The 17,137-nt window shown below is 36.9% G+C and overlaps 1 protein-coding gene across 1 annotated transcript in view; it reads left to right on the forward strand.

The window, feature by feature from the left end:
* Positions 1–7,100: 7,100 nt before the first annotated feature.
* Positions 7,101–17,137, forward strand: part of LOC139888384 (uncharacterized) — a 32,693-nt gene continuing 22,656 nt past the window's right edge. The window contains exon 1 of the mRNA XM_071871392.1: positions 7,101–7,391. Within this exon, the coding sequence (XP_071727493.1) occupies positions 7,101–7,391 (291 nt within the window). The remainder of the gene's footprint in view (positions 7,392–17,137) is intronic.

Consider the following 17,137-nt stretch of genomic DNA (forward strand, 5'->3'; position numbering starts at 1 on the left):
ACCACCCTCGAGTTTGATTTGGTTAATGAAAGGTACACAAAACACCAAACTTTGTTGCTCAATTTGGGAAATTAAGTTGCATGTTTGGTAGGTCCAAATATCTCAGTTATCCTTTGTTTGCGTGCAGGGGAAAAGCAATACGCGCAACACTATGGGGAAGCTTGGGGTCCACATTCAGTGAAAGGCAGGCCACAAACCCTGGCCTATATTTCATAATCTTAAGCTCGGTGACCGTCAGAAATGGCTTCAATAGTACGTTTCACCTCCACGCAGTCTACGGTTAACACAATTTTTCCGTGTTTCACTAACTTTTAGCTAATCTCCTTCGCAGATACCCTGAATCTCTCGAGCACGTCCTCCACACTTATTATCGACGACGTCGAGACTCCTACACTTAAAAACTTCAGGGAAAAAAATGAGGTAAGTCTCCGACTATTAATGTCAGCTTCTATTTAGATATTGGATATTACTATCTGTATGAACATACATACTCCCCGTTGTTGCAGTGCCATCGATGGACCTGTAATTGTCGACCCTTCTTCTCCAGCGTGGTAGCTCCCACCGCCTCAAAAAGGAACTCTTCGCGACCTCCTTAATATGGCGCGCAAAGGGAAAAAGAATATCGTAAGTGGCACCTACCAACCCTTTTCATCCTTTACTTCTAACTAACACAGCCCACTAACTTGGCTCAACTTATATTGTCACATCATTTAGACTGCCGATGTATTTAAGTGTCAAATGGAGATTGTCAACATCCGGCTGAAAAAACTCTGGTACTAAAACACTTGCAGCGTATGTAAAGCACGAAAGGGCCTCTTAAGGAGGTCTGGACAGCACTGGTGCGAGTCATGCCAGGACAACGTCCCGGAACCAATCACAAGGTATTGACTAATCGCCCTTTAGCTATCAACATTTATAAAAAATTGGTGTCCCCTTTCTAACCTTAAATGCATGAATCCTAAATTTCTCTTCCTCTCTGTTTTCAAAGGTTTCGTATTATATGTGATGTACGAGATGAAACAGTGAAAAAGGTCATGGTCCTCTTTGACAAGCCTGTAGAGGAGGTCCCTCAAACTACCGCAAAGATTCTGCTAAATGAGATTGATGAGATAAGGTCCCACTTTTTGACACATTTTCATTGGCACCTGCATCCCGATTAACGAGTTGCCATGTATTCAGGAAACGTGTAACACTGTGCTCCTAAACGCAATTGCTAATCTCCTAAACACCACAAGGGTAGTCCTGCTAAAGGCGACGTCCTACTATGAGCACGGTCCATTTGAGAGCTTCAATTGTGTTAAGGTTTATGCACCAGAACCTGTTCAAATGAACCCGCCACCCGCAGCTGCCATACAACCAAATGTTTCAGCAGATTCCTCTCCATCAACCACCGTGCTCGCTTCATCATCATCGACACCCAAAGGACAGAAGAGGACCATCGAAGTTCCAACACCTGCAAAGGATTTGAAACGTGCCAGTGGCCGCAAGTAAACTTTTACTTTTGTTCTATGTTTGTCTTCCCATATATCACAAACACACGTGCACATACAGACGCATACACGCACCCATATATGTATACATATGTATATACAAACATATATATATATATATATACGTATATGTATATACGTATATGTATATATGTGTATGTATATATGTGTATGTATATATGTATATATTCATATATATATATATATATATATATATATATATATATATACATATATATATATATATATACATATATATGTATATATATGTATATATATGGATATATATGGATATATATGTATATATATGTATATACACACACACACACATAAAGAACTGTATAAATTATATGTTTCCTCTATTATGCGCCTGTGTGAATTCTGACACACTCCATTTACACTGATGTTTAGGTTTGTCGTCACATCTGACTCAGAATATGAAGACGCCCTTGGCGCAGAGAAGAAGGATGTGAATGAGAGTGTCTGAACCCAGTAATAGGTTTTCCTTTATTCATAAATAAATAGCTCACTCTGTTGAGTTCTTGCTTTTGTCGTGTTCGTTTTTCCAGACATGGTTTGTTTAAGTTATGTTTTCCCTCTGTTTATGATGCAACTTATAATATCATAATGCGCGGTTTTGCGTCTTTCGTTTCCATTCCCATGTGAATCGTTTGGTCATAAGTTTAATAAGGTGTTTATTTCCTGCTGCACCAAAATCATATGCATAGTTCACCATTATTCAGTTTATTAACCCCTGTTAGAATACATTTTGTTATTTACACACATCATTAGTATTGGGATAATCATCTCATTCACTGCCGGTGGCTCAAATGTTACTAAAATTGAACTACTGACTGCTACGGCTAGCCCCTTACAGTATTACATATATAATATATTTCACATTGAATTGTGTTTCAACCACAACTGTATTTTAAAGAGGTTATACTCAAACGTGCGTCCACATCATTCCTCTATTTTTTGGTTTTAATATAGTTTACTTCTAACCACGTGGGGTGAAGGAAGCTACATATTTTGAAGCCTGTAAAACCCGATGTCCTTTGTTGCATCTGTAGACAGCACCCTTCGAAAGCAGGGACACCCTAAGTAGCAGGTTCGTATTCTGATTAAACAACCATCAGCATACTTCAGTGACGCATGCATAGAATGAAATGAAAGTTTTCACAGCCACTAAAACGTGTTTTATCTCTATGTGTATATGGATTTCATCTTGGCAGTTACAATGTTTATATGATAAGTCAATGAATAGTAATTGCTTTATACAGTCCTTCATTGTAGTTCACTATTATGTACTTAGATTAGCTTCTCCAAATATAAACTAGGCATACTAACACAGGTGAAGGCATACATGCTTTTCGATTAGGTCAAAACAGGGAAACACACATTTCTGGAATCCTGTGACTAATTGTGAATATGTTTGTGCATTTTTATATGTTTAATATCCAGAATCATATGTTAGTAACAAATTACTAAGCCATACTCAAGACATTCAGCTACTTTGGGTTGGTCAACACAGGTCAACATGCTCCATTCATTCAAACATCCACGCTTGACGTGTGAGAAAGTACATTCTGGTCAACCTCCATATTTTTAGGGTGTAGTTTGGGAGGGAACTATTAACGCCAACACCAACTTCATTGCCCATAACACAATTTCCCCCAAGAGACGTTAGCAAATTTTCATACCCTGGATTGATTTGGTCCGAATATACCAGGTCCTCTCAAATTTGACCCCATGAACACCTTCACTGCGGTGCGTGCCTTCACTCTTGATCTTTAGTAAATGCAGGTCAGCGACAACAACGGATCTGGCCCTGTTCAACGTACACTCATGTTTTGAGGATTTACCATTGTTCACCCAGTTTGTGCTTCTCACCGGGGATTTTAATAATATTTTTATAAATTCATCTATACATATGATTATGCAATACCTGCTTAGTTTTAGATGAGTTTCATGTATTTGTGCTTCCATTTCTGCATTTGCTTCCCGTGTACAGCGTATGTGCCCCATAGATGTATAGATACATACATATATTCGTATGTCTATGTACTTATGTATGTATATACACATATACATGTATACATGTGCATATATATATATGTACATATATGTACACACACACACACACACACACATATATATATATATATATATATGTATGTATATATATACACATATATACATATATATCTATACCTATACACAGTTTTTCCAGCTTTCTTTAACAAATGCTACTACTATTATGTTTATTAATGACAACATCCCTTCATCATTTTCTTTTGTAACTGCTATCAATCTATATACAAAAGTTATGAGCCACCACTTTAATATTACATGCTCTGGAAAGATGAAAAGTTTCTCACACATCATAAATTCCTACCACTACTGACTTCATCTTCTCAATACGTAAAGTTTATGCAGCCTCCATATGGTTGATCGTTCATCTAATATGCCTGCACCTGACATTCCATCCACATCCACCAATATTTGCAAAGGTATGTCATTTATTGTTTGTACCTTTATATAGTTTCCTACTTTTTGATTTATTTTCTTACAAAAAATGTCACTACTAGATACTATGCAGTATGCATGTCTTGCAGACTTCTTAAATGGGCCTATATCATTTTGCTCATCCACTATACACACAACAGATGGGAAAACACAGACGTATTGTGGTTTGAAAATAAATGAACCATCCTCCCTACAATCAGGTAGTGTGTTTAATGTCCAACAATATTAAAATCATCAAAGTCCAGAATTGTTTGTCACTTCTATACACCAGCCTCACGGAAAACTTATTGCAGAAAACCAAACTATTAGCAGTCATATACAGACCGGGTCAACTTCCACAGCAGGTATCTTACATGTTACATAGTCTGTCCCTTCTCCTATTATGAAAGATGATTCCTTAGGTTTCTTTTCCTGTATCAGCTGGATCATATACACAGAAACAATGTCGTGGTAAAACAACGTTCAAGATCGCATTGAATTCGTCTGGTAATTAATCTGCAATCTAATTACATATTAGTTTCACAGTTTAATTAGGATGCCTATTTTCATATCATGGTAACAGTTGGTTGTTGGCGTGTTTACACCCCGTTTCTCATGACTAGACTATCTGCCAGACCATCTAAACTTATGTTGTGCTAATTTTTTTAGGATCAAATGTCACTTATCATAGTCAAGGTCCTCCAACACATAAATGCCGCAAATCCAGTGCAACGATGTGGTATGAAGAACGAAACAACAAACCCAAAAACACCACCAACCCATCCTTCTCAATGTGCTGCCAAAATGGTAAAGTATTACTCCCAAAATTGAAGGAGCCTCCTACACTATTGAAAACATTGCTCGACTACACTGAACCTCGAGGTGCAAAATTCAGAGAACAAATACGAGTTTATAACAGTATGTTTTCTTTTACGTCTTTTGGTGCGAAGATCGACCACTCTATCAACCGAGGCCGCGGCCCGTACACTTTTAGAATTAGTGGTCAAACATACCATCAAATTGGCTCACTTCTACCGGAAGAAGGTGGGCGACCAAGATACGCACAACTATACTTTTATGACACACAGAATGAGGCTAGAAATCGCATGTCAGCATTTATGTGCACTGATTCAAGAGACTCAATAGATGAGGCACTAACCAAGAGTCTCATTGCCATGCTTGATGAATCAAGTGCTATTGCAAAAGCATTTCGCATGGCTCGGGATTGGTCAACTAACAATACAATGTCAGATTGCGCCCTCCGTTTGATTGCCAAGGTAACCACTTCACGACAATACAATACTCCTAATGTAGCCGAAGTAGCTGCATTGATTACCAGCGACTTTGGTCACTGTAATTCCACACGTGATATTATAGTCCGAAAAAAAACTCCGCACCACATAGAATATCCGAACTACATCAGTTATATATGGCGCTGCAATACCCGTTGCTATTTCCATATGGGGAAACCGGTTATCATGAGGAAATACCATATCACAGTAACAGTGGCAGAAGACAGACAACACGAGGCCACGTTACCATGAGGGAGTATTATTGTTATAGAATTCAGCAGTGTGAAAACGAAGCCACAACCCTACTTAGAGGTGGCCTATTATTCCAATAATACTTGGTCGATGCTTATATTGTAGTAGAAGAGCAGCGGCTAAAGTGGCTAAGACACCATCAAAACGAGCTCCGCATTGACCTATAAAATAATGTTTGTGACGTTGTAACAAGGGGCGATACGTCAGCTACTTTAATTGGAAAACGAATAATCCTCCCGTCTTCGCATACAGGCAGTCCACGGTATATGGTACAAAACTACCAATATGCAATGGCTTTATGTCGGGAGTACGATAATCCGGATTTATTTATCACTTTCACTTCGAACCCTCAATGGCCGGAAATCGATAGTATGCTCTGCTATCTGGACGGCCAAAAAGCACCTGACCGCCCGGATATTGTTGCTCGCTTATTTAAACAGAAACTGGATGGACTCATGACAGACATCATGAAAGCACAAATCTTTGGAACATGTCAAGCAGGTACTTGCAATCTTACATTTTCCCTTTCTTATAATTTTATTACCGCACGTGTCTTTATGGGAAGCAAAAATTGAAAACAACCATTGAAGTTATAATACATTACCAATTCTCAGACACATTTTAAAGACCACCACCGCATCCCATATAACACCGTAGTCTATTGGTTAATTATGTGCAGTATTAGTCAAAAGGCTTATAAGCATACTCCTACATATGAGTTTGTTTCTCCGTGTTGTGTCACCAGCATAATTGGCATGTATTATAGTTGCCGAGCCTACTATCATTTTATAAATAAAGTTTCATTGATGCAGGTATCTACATCATCGAGTTCCAGAAATGCGGGTTACCTTACGTAGACATGCTAATATGGTTGATACCCCCTCACAAATGCAAGACGCCGGCTGAAATTGATGGCCTCATATCAGCTGAGATCCCGTCTGAAGCGCATGATCCGGAAGGGTTTAAAGTTGTCACCGAATACATGCTACACGAGCCTTGCGGTGGGAAACACATGGATGCTCCTTGCATTATTGATAAGCAGTGTGCTAAACATTTCCCTAAACCGTATTACGCCGAAACAACAATTGGCGAAGACGGATATGCTAACTACATGCGACGAAATAATGGAGTAAAGTTCAGTAAGAACAACACCCCACTTGAAAATGGTTTTGTTGTTCCTTACAACAGATACCTGCTACTAAAATACAATGCCCATATAAATGTGGAGTGGTGTAATCGATCTCAGGCAATAAAATATTTATTCAAATATTTAAACAAGGGCACCGACCGAGCAACAATAGTCTTCCAAGAAAATGTGATTCCCGGTGGTGAATTCTGTGGAGACAAAGTAATTGACGTTGATGAGATAAAGAATTATTTAGATTGTCATTACTTATCTCCATACGAAGCCATTTGGAGATTGTTCTCCTTTGACATCCATTATTCCAAACCATCAGTAATTAAATTGTCATACCATCTACCAAATCAACAATCGGTGACGCTGCGTGATTCACAGAAACTACCTGCCCTATTATAAAGACAAAGTATTAAAGAAACCATGTTCACACAATGGTTTGAGATGAACAAAGAAGATCCACTTACCCGGACACTTACTTACGCAAAAATCCCTATACATTATGTGTGGAATCAAGATACGAAAATGTGGATACCCAGGAAACTAAGAACCTGTATTGGTCGTATTGTGTATGCACACCCTGCATATGGAGAACGTTACTATCTACGTATGTTACTAAATATAGTGAAAGGCCCCCGGTCTTTTAAAGAACTACGTACGGTTAACGGTATATTACACCCAACGTTTAAAGAGGCGTGCTTCGCGTATGGTTTGGTAAATGATGACAGAGAATGGACACATGTGTGATGCCCCGTACAAAACCATCGTGTACGGATCATCAACAACAGGATCATCACAAGGTCAAACACTATATGCTGTTTGAAAACCGATTTGCATTCATTAAAAAGATAACGTTTTACAAAGATAACATGTCGTAAGACTTATTACAAACCATTGTTCCAAAATAACATAAGTTTACGAATTCAAAACAAAAGTTTCATAATTTGAGACATCTCTAGCAATGCAGCGGATAACTAGTACAGTAGGTCCATAACAGCAATTCAATAACAGCATGACAGCAAGTGAAACAGCATGACATCAAGTCTAATAGCGGAAGCAATAAACCTCTAGGCACCTGAGAAATACACGCTTAAAAAGTCAACACGAATGTTGATGAGCTATAGTTTAAGTTGTAATAGTAACGTAAGATAGGCCACGAGATTTCAGTGCTGCAACAGTGTATCAAAACAGTATGAAAAGTATATGTATAACCGTGGGCACCCGGTAACTAGACTTAACGTTTATAACCCCCTGAAAGTACACTTGGCGAGTGCGTATGTTCACGAAGTATTAAACACCCGTTAAATGCTAGCGCGACTAGCCCGAGTGGGGATGTCAAACCCTATGAATCCATATCTAAGATTCGCGTTCACCGGTTCAAAAACCAATGACTAAACGTTACCGTGCTAAGGGGAATGTTTATGCCGTTGTATAACCCACTCACATATAAAGTTTAAGTACTCGTGCCTAACATGTAAAACGTAAAACGCGCATGTATTCTCAGTCCCAAAAATAGTAAAAGTGGTAAAAAGGGATGCTATAACTCACAGTGATAAAAGCGGTAAAGTCGGTAATGAAAGTACGCAAGTAGTAAGTCGGTACGAAAGGTCGTCAACCTAAATTAAATGTTACTAGGTCAGTAGGTTGTATTTATAAATTCTAATAGTGCATAAAATAAGTTTAAGTTTCATCATCATCATCATTCATCATCATAAAAGCTAAGTAAGTTTGACGAGAATAGAGATCGAAACAATAGGCTGACTTCGGTCAGCTGCTACGACCTCTACGTAAATCAAAAAGATGCATGGTCAGTGGCTATGGCTCCGTATATGAGTCCCCTAACAGCTGACCAATTTTCAGAACCTAACTCGTCTTCGTTTGACCGTGGAGACAGTTTAAGTGCGAGTAGGTCAGAAATTTCAGCACAACATTAATAGGGTGTAGTGACTATCGGAGGGCCATAAATCCTAAACCGTAACTCGGATTAAGACGAGGCCTAAACGGAAAATCATATACTCGAACCGAAATAACTGAAAATCAACTTTACAGTAGCCCAGGTAGTCTGATCAGATACGAAAATCAGTGGACAAGTGCTCCAGTGGGGTTCTTGGTGCTTGATGCTCATCACGGTTCTCATCCTTGATGCTTGTAGCTTCAAGTGTACAACTCGTTGATGGTTTAGCATCACTTTTGACCAAGATTCACCATCAATACATAATATGTTAAGACCAAGTAAGAACACAACTCATTCATGAGTCTTAGATGGATGATGAACCAAGGTTACATCATATCCTTAGTCTTAACACAATTTCAATTCACAATAACAACTAAAGTTACAAACTTTACATTAATTCAACAAGTAATAGCACAATCTAAGTCAAATGAGGTGATGGAACCCTAAGCAAGAGAGCTTGGATCCATTTCACACAAGTTACAAGGTTGCAAAGCTAGAAAGCTTGAACCTTTAAGTGTTCTTGAAGATCTTGAAGCATAAAGCTTGGATCTTTAAGATATATGAAGATAACAAACACAAGTTTGAATCTTTTTCATATAACAACATGATCAAAGCAAAAAGAACTTAGATCTAACAAAAAGATATGAAGATCCAAGCTAGAAAGCTTGCATCTTGTTTGTTCTTGAAGATCTTGAAGCATAAAACTTAGATCTTGAAGATGCATGAAGATTACAAACAAAAGTTTGAATCTTTATCATAAAATAGAAAGATTAAAGTATAAAAAAAGTAGATCTACAAAAGATATGAAGATTCAAGCTAAAAAGCTTGAATCTTCCATGTTCTTGAAAGATTCATGCTTGAATCAACAAGATATAAGTAAGATCAAAGCTAGAAGGAACTTGATCTTCCACATAATGATGATGATGTACACGAATTTAAGAAGAAAAGAGGAAGGAAAAGAAAAACTTACAAGCTAGGAAAGAAAGAAAGAATAAGTGTGTGAAAAGCCAAAATGATCAAGTGTTGGAATGAGGGACTAAAGGCTAGTATTTATAAGCAAATGAAGGTCACATGGATTGACGAGGTGACCAAGACCATGGTGGTGGTGGTGGTGGAAGGCATTAGAGGGGGGAGGGGGAGACAAAAACTTGCTTTTTGGCTAATGGTGTCTAAAGTGTGTCCTTTTGCTAGAATCTTATGTAACATTTAGATAAACCTTATCCATTATGCTAGTATGACTCATTAATTAATTTATTTATTATTTATTTATTATTATGGGCCACTAGTAATAATACTTGGGCTAATTAATTGGGTCACTAGCTAATGTAGGGTGGGCTTGAGCCCAACAAGGTAGAAAGTCCAACAAGACTAACTATTAGGCTTTAGCAATTAAATAAATAAAATTAAGCATCCAAAAGCCCAGGTAATTATTATTAGAAAATAATAATTAATATTTCGCAGTCCAAAAGTTCCAGTTCTGACAAAAGTCAAACGTGCGCGCAGTCCGCGGTTTATTCGTAACGGCAAGTAACACAAACGGTTATAAAGCATCCAATGGACAAGTTAAGCATCCTACATACCCCAGGGCACGTTTTTTAAGTATATATGAATATAAAACACGTGTGCCAAGGTTCCGGAGTAATAAAGTAACACAGTACGCACAAATACGCAGTTTCGCTAATATACAAGGCATAAAAGCAAGTCGAAAAAGTCGGGTCGTTACATTACCCACCCGTTATTGGAAATTTCATCCCGAAATTTAAGCTGATGGTGATAGAGTCAGAAAAAGGTGAGGATACTTCTACTTCATTTGATCCTCTCGCTCCCAGGTAAACTCAGGTCCACGCTTGGCATTCCATCGAACTCGGACAATTGGAATCTTATTGCATTTCAAGGTTTTGACCTCACAGTCCATAATTTCGACAGGTTCTTCCACGAAGTGGAGTTGGTCATCAATGGTAAGTTCTTCCAATGGTATGATAAGTTCCGGTGGAGCAAGACATTTCTTCAAATTTGATACATGAAAGGTAGGATGAACGGCGCTCAACTGAGTCGGAAGATCCAAACGGTAAGCAACGGGTTCAACATGTTCCAAAATTTCAAAAGGACCAATATATCGCGGGTTTAACTTTCCGCGCTTTCCAAAACGGATTACACCCTTCCAAGGTGCGACCTTCAACATTACTCGGTCACCCACGTTGAATTCGAAGTCTTTACGTTTAAGATCAGCATAACTCTTTTGGCGATCGTGGGCCGTCTTAAGTCTCGCTTGAATTTGAGAAATCTTCTCCGTCATTTCATGGACTATCTCGGGTCCGGTGATTTGCACTTCGCCTAACTCAGCCCAACAAATGGGAGAACGGTACTTTCGGCCATACAACGCTTCAAAAGGCGCGGCTTTAATACTCGAATGATAACTGTTGTTGTAAGAGAATTCGGCTAGCGGCAGATGCCTTTCCCAAGACTTTCCGAAGTCAATAACACAGGCACGTAACATGTCCTCTAGAGTCTGAATCGTTCGTTCGCTCTGACCGTCGGTCTGGGGGTGATACGCGGTGCTCATGTCGAGACGAGTTCCCAAGGCTTCTTGCAATAAACGCCAGAATCTGGAAGCAAAATGGGGATCGCGATCTGAGATAATTGATAGAGGCACACCATGACGAGATACAACTTCTTTGATGTACAGTAGAGCAAGGTTCTCCATTGTGTCTGTTTCTTTCATCGCTAGAAAATGAGTAGATTTGGTAAGACGGTCAACGATAACCCAGATTGTATCATATCCGCCCACCGTCTTTGGTAGCTTCGTGATGAAATCCATTGTAATTGCTTCCCATTTCCATTGTGGGATTTCTGGTTGCTGAAGTAATCCAGATGGCCTCTGATATTCAGCCTTAACCTTCGAACAAGTTAAACACCTTCCAACATAAGTTGCAACATCCTTCTTAAGATTTGGCCACCAATACTATTCCTTAAGATCGAGGTACATTTTGCCAGCTCCTGGATGAATCGAATATCTCGACTTGTGGGCTTCATCAAGTATAAGGTTCCGTAGATCTCCATAACGAGGTACCCAAATTCTTCCGGCATAACATCGGAGTCCAGACTCCTTAACCTCGAATTTAGAGACGAGAATGTTCAGGTATTCGCGAGATATGTTCTCCTCCTTAAGAGCCTCTTCTTGGGCTACTCGAATCTGACTGTGGAGGTTCGAATGGATGGTGATGTATAGAGCCCGAACGCGAAGAGGTACCGTCCTCTCCTTTCGACTTAAGGCGTCAGCTACAACATTGGACTTGCCCGGATGGTAGCGAAGTTCACAATCGTAGTCGTTTAGCGTTACAATCCATCAACACTGTCTCATGTTCAGTTGCTTCTGATCGAAGATGTGTTGGAGGCTTTTGTGATCGGTGAATATGGTACTCTTTGTCCCATAAAGATAGTGTCTCCACAACTTCAAAGCGAAGACAACGGCTCCAAGTTCGAGATCGTGAGTAGTGTAGTTTCGCTCGTGGACCTTCAGTTGACGAGATGCATAGGCAATGACCTTCGTTCTTTGCATCAATACACAACCAAAACCATTCTTCGAAGCATCGCAGTACACAACAAAGTCGTCACTGCCTTCAGGAAGAGATAAGATAGGTGCAGTGGTTAACTTCTGCTTCAGGGTTTGAAATGCTGCTTCTTATTCTTTTTCCCAAACAAACTTCTTCCCTTTATGAGTTAACGCAGTCAAAGGACGCGAAATCAAAGAGAAACCTTCAATGAACCTTCGGTAATAACCGGCAAGACCTAGAAATTGGAGGATGTGAGTAGGAGTAGTGGGGGTTTCCCACATGCTGATAGCCTTGATCTTGGCGGGATTAACTTTGATACCTTGATCACTCACAATATGACTCAGAAATTGGACTTCCTTCAGCCAAAATTCACACTTGGAGAATTTGGCATAAAGCTGCTCTTGTCTCAAGAGTTTGAGCACTAACCGAAGATGTTGCTCATGTTCTTCTTCGCTCTGGGAGTAGATGAGGATATCATCTATGAAGACGATAATGAACTTATCCAGGTATGGCTTGCAGACACGATTCATGAGATCCATGAACACGGCTGGTGCGTTGGTTAATCCGAACGGCATCACGAGAAACTCATAATGACCATAGCCGGTTCTAAACGCAGTCTTCATCACATCCCTCTCCTTCACCCTCAACTGGTGATAACCGGATCGCAAATCGATCTTAGAGTACACGCTTGATCCTTGCAGCTGATCAAAAAGATCGTCAATTTGGGGAAGAGGATATCGATTCTTGATCGTCAATTTGTTGAGTTCGCGGTAGTCGATACACATGCGGAAAGATCCGTCCTTCTTCTTCACGAATAAAACAGGTGCACCCCAAGGCGACGAGCTCGGTTGGATAAACCCTCGGTCGAGCAATTCCTGCAGTTGACTCTATAACTCTTGCAGTTCTGAAGGTGCCAGCCAATACGGCGCACGAGCTACGGGTGCAGCTCCCGGTACTAGATCGATTTGGAACTCCACTGCTCTGGGTGGCTGATAATGCTAAAAACGAACATATATTTCATAGCATTATCCCTCAAGAAAGACAAGCTTTTAGTTGCAATTGTTCTATTTACAAGTGATATTCGTTTAAATAATAAAAGGTGAAGACAAAAGACAGATTCGACGAATTGAAGACGCAAATGACCAAAAAGCTCAAAAGTACAAAATACAATCAAAGAGGTTCCAATTATTGATAAGAAACGTCTCAAAATTACAGGAGTACAAGATTCAAAACGCAAAGTACAAGATATAAAATAGTACGCAAGGACGTTCAAAAATCCGGAACCGGGACATGAGTCAACTCTCAACGCTCGACGCAACGGACTAAAAATTACGAGTCAACTATGCACATAAATATAATATAATATTTAAATAATTCTTAAAAATTATTTATATATTATATTTATATTTAAATAACGTCGGCAAATTAAAAGACAAAATGGTGTGAGCTAGGTGTATGAACTCCGCGACTTGCGGAGTTTGTAGTGGAAAAACACCGCGACTCGCGGAGATACCCTGGACAAAAATGCCTATAAAAGCTAACGCATTTTGATTGTAAAAAATATCCATCAATCTCTCTATCTATATGTAAACGTATATATATATATATATATATATATATATATATATATATATATATATATATATATATATATATATATATATATATATATATATATATATATATATATATTTATATTTATATTTATATTTTAATTTTAATTTTAATTTTAAATCCTAATAATAAGGGTATGTTAGTGAATGTTGTAAGGGTGTAAGTCGAAATTCTGTCCGTGTAACGCTACGCTATTTTTAATCATTGTAAGTTATGTTCAATCTTTTTAATTTAATGTCTCGTAGCTAAGTTATTATTATGATTATTTAAATCGAAGTAATCATGATGTTGGACTAATTACTAAAATTGGGTAATTGGGCTTTGTACCATAATTGGGGTTTAGACAAAAGAACGACACTTGTGGAAATTAGACTATGGGCTATTAATGGGCTTTATATTTGTTTAACTAAATGATAGTTTGTTAATTTTAATATAAAGATTTACAATTGGACGTCCCTATAAATAACCATATACACTCGATCGGACACGATGGGCGGGGTATTTATATGTACGAATAATCGTTCATTTAACCGGATACGGAAATGGATTAATAGTCTATGGAATTATTAAAATAGGGGTGAAATTATGTACAAGGACACTTGACATAATTGATAACAAAGTATTAAAACCTTGGGTTACACGCAGTCGATAACCTGGTGTAATTATTAAACAAAGTATTAAAATCTTGTTACAGTTTAAGTCCCTAATTAGTTGGAATATTTGACTTCGGGTATAAGGATAATTTGACAAGGATACTCGCACTTTATATTTATGACTGATGGACTGTTATGGACAAAAACCAGACGGACATATTAAATAATCCAGGACAAAGGACAATTAACCCATGGGCATAAAACTAAAATCAACACGTCAAACATCATGATTACGGAAGTTTAAATAAGCATAATTATTTTATTTCATATTTAATTTCCTTTATTTTATATTTAATTGTACTTTTAATTATCGCACTTTTATTTATTGTTATTGTATTTAATTGCACTTTTAATTATCGTACTTTTTAATTATCGCAAGTTTATTTTATCGCACTTTTATTTATCGCAATTTCCTTATCGTTATTTACTTTACGCTTTAAATTAAGTTATATTTATTTTTATTATTTTACATTAGGTTTTAACTGCGACTAAAGTTTTTTAAAATCGACAAACCGGTCATTAAACGGTAAAAACCCCCCCTTTTATAATAATAATATTACTTATTTATATATTTGTATTTTTATAAATTAAAACTAATATAGCGTTATGCTTTGGTTAAAGATTTTTCTCTGTGGAACGAACCGGACTTACTAAAAACTACACTACTGTACGATTAGGTACACTGCCTATAAGTGTTGTAGCAAGGTTTAAGTATATCCATTCTATAAATAAATAAATATTTTGTGTAAAATTGTATCGTATTTAATAGTATTTTCTTGTAAAATTTAATAGTATTTTATACCCCTTAGCTTTAACATCAAGTATTTTTGGCGCCGCTGCCGGGGATTTTAAAATCTAGCTTAAAAGCCGGAAGCGCAACGCTATATAAAATATATATATATATATATATATATATATATATATATATATATATATATATATATATATATATATATATATATATCTATTTTTAAGTTTTTTATAAAATTATAAAGTATTTCTATTTTTATTTTAGTTTTTAAAACATAAGTTTTTATTTAATTTATATAAATATTTTATTTAATTATTAAAACAGAAAAATATATAAAATATAATTTAAAAAAAACTACAGAACCTGTCAAACGAAACCACCTTATCTGAAATTTCAAATCCCGCGACTCGCGGAGTTTGTTGCCAGGTGTACCGCGACTCGCGGAGCCACCCTGACACGCGCCTGACAGAACCCTAATCTGCATTAAATACGGAGTATTATTAATTATTATTAATTAATTTGTATTTAGGGTTAAATATTTAATTAATTTAGTATTTAATTTAAGTTTTAATTAATTTATGTATTTAGTTTAATTAGTTTTATTAAATTATAAAATTAATAGTTTTATTAAATAAATAATATAAAAATAATATTTTTATAAAAATTGTACTTTTTACAACTTTTAGTATATTTTTATATTTTGTCCCTTTTTAATTGTTTTAGCGTAATTTTTATATTTTTCGCTCATATTTAGTTTTAATCCATAGTTTTTACCATAGTTATTTTTATTTCTAGATTTTTAGGCTTTGCCGTAAAATTCCTTAAGTGCTTTTTTTTAGACTAAGATTTAAGTGTTTTAGAATTTTGCGACGCCGTTTTTAAATTTTAGTACCTTTTTAAGTTATTGCCATTTGGGATATAGTTTTACTTGTAAGCTTTAATATTTTTAGACACAACTTTTAATTCTTAGTTTTTAGTTTTTTTTTTAAGTTTCAACGCACTACTTTCTTATTTTTATTTTTCGACGCCTTTTACCTATGTATCAATTATCACTCCAATTAGTAATCTCAATTTGCAATTTTAATTTTAAGTTAGTGATAATAATAAGGTTGGGTTAGTCGAGTGTTTTAAAGTTTTATAAGTCACTCTTTTTCTTTCTTATTTCTCCAATTTTAATACCGACGCGCTTTTTTTCTCTCTTATTTCTCGCCATTCTAGTTTTTAGGACATAGAATTTTCTACTTCTTCTCTAAATTTCTTTAAATTACGAAAATTTATTTTAAGTGGTTAAATTGATAGACATCAAAATTTTCTGGTTCGTAGTAATAGTTGAATTTGTACGTGAACCGGGTTATTGGAGCCAAACAGTACTCAATTATATTGAGGCCAAACGAATCCTGCCCCTCTGCTGCATCTTTTGGCTATTCGAAACGTGGGAAAAATCAGAAAAGTCTATTAATTGGATAACTTATATAATTTTTCTTTCCTTTTTAAAAACTAATAGGATAGGATATTCAGTAAATGCACCGAGCAAGACGTTCACCACCTTTTGTACGTTCACCACCTTTTGTACGTTCACCACCTGTAACTCGATCAAGACATCTAGCTAATATTGTCGCCGTTGATTTTTCTTTAGAATCGTCATCCAGTCGACCAAGTACTCCAATTCAAATTTCCGATAATCCATTTTTTGAACACGACCTCACAATTGAGAATCCGGAGAATATTTAGGGACAATTCATAGATCCTGAACCATTAATCTTTCCTTCGGAACCAGCAATTATTCATACAGAGATTGTTGAGGAACGAACCATTAAATCAGAATCCTCTAGTGATTCAGATTCAACAAATTCAATCATGGAGAATCTGGAACCTCTAAGTATGGAAGACCGAATGAGAGCTAAACGCACTGGCCAAGGTCACGCAATTACTTA

The sequence above is a fragment of the Rutidosis leptorrhynchoides genome, chromosome 2 (assembly GCF_046630445.1).
Source record: "Rutidosis leptorrhynchoides isolate AG116_Rl617_1_P2 chromosome 2, CSIRO_AGI_Rlap_v1, whole genome shotgun sequence".
Lineage (NCBI taxonomy): Eukaryota > Viridiplantae > Streptophyta > Magnoliopsida > Asterales > Asteraceae > Rutidosis > Rutidosis leptorrhynchoides.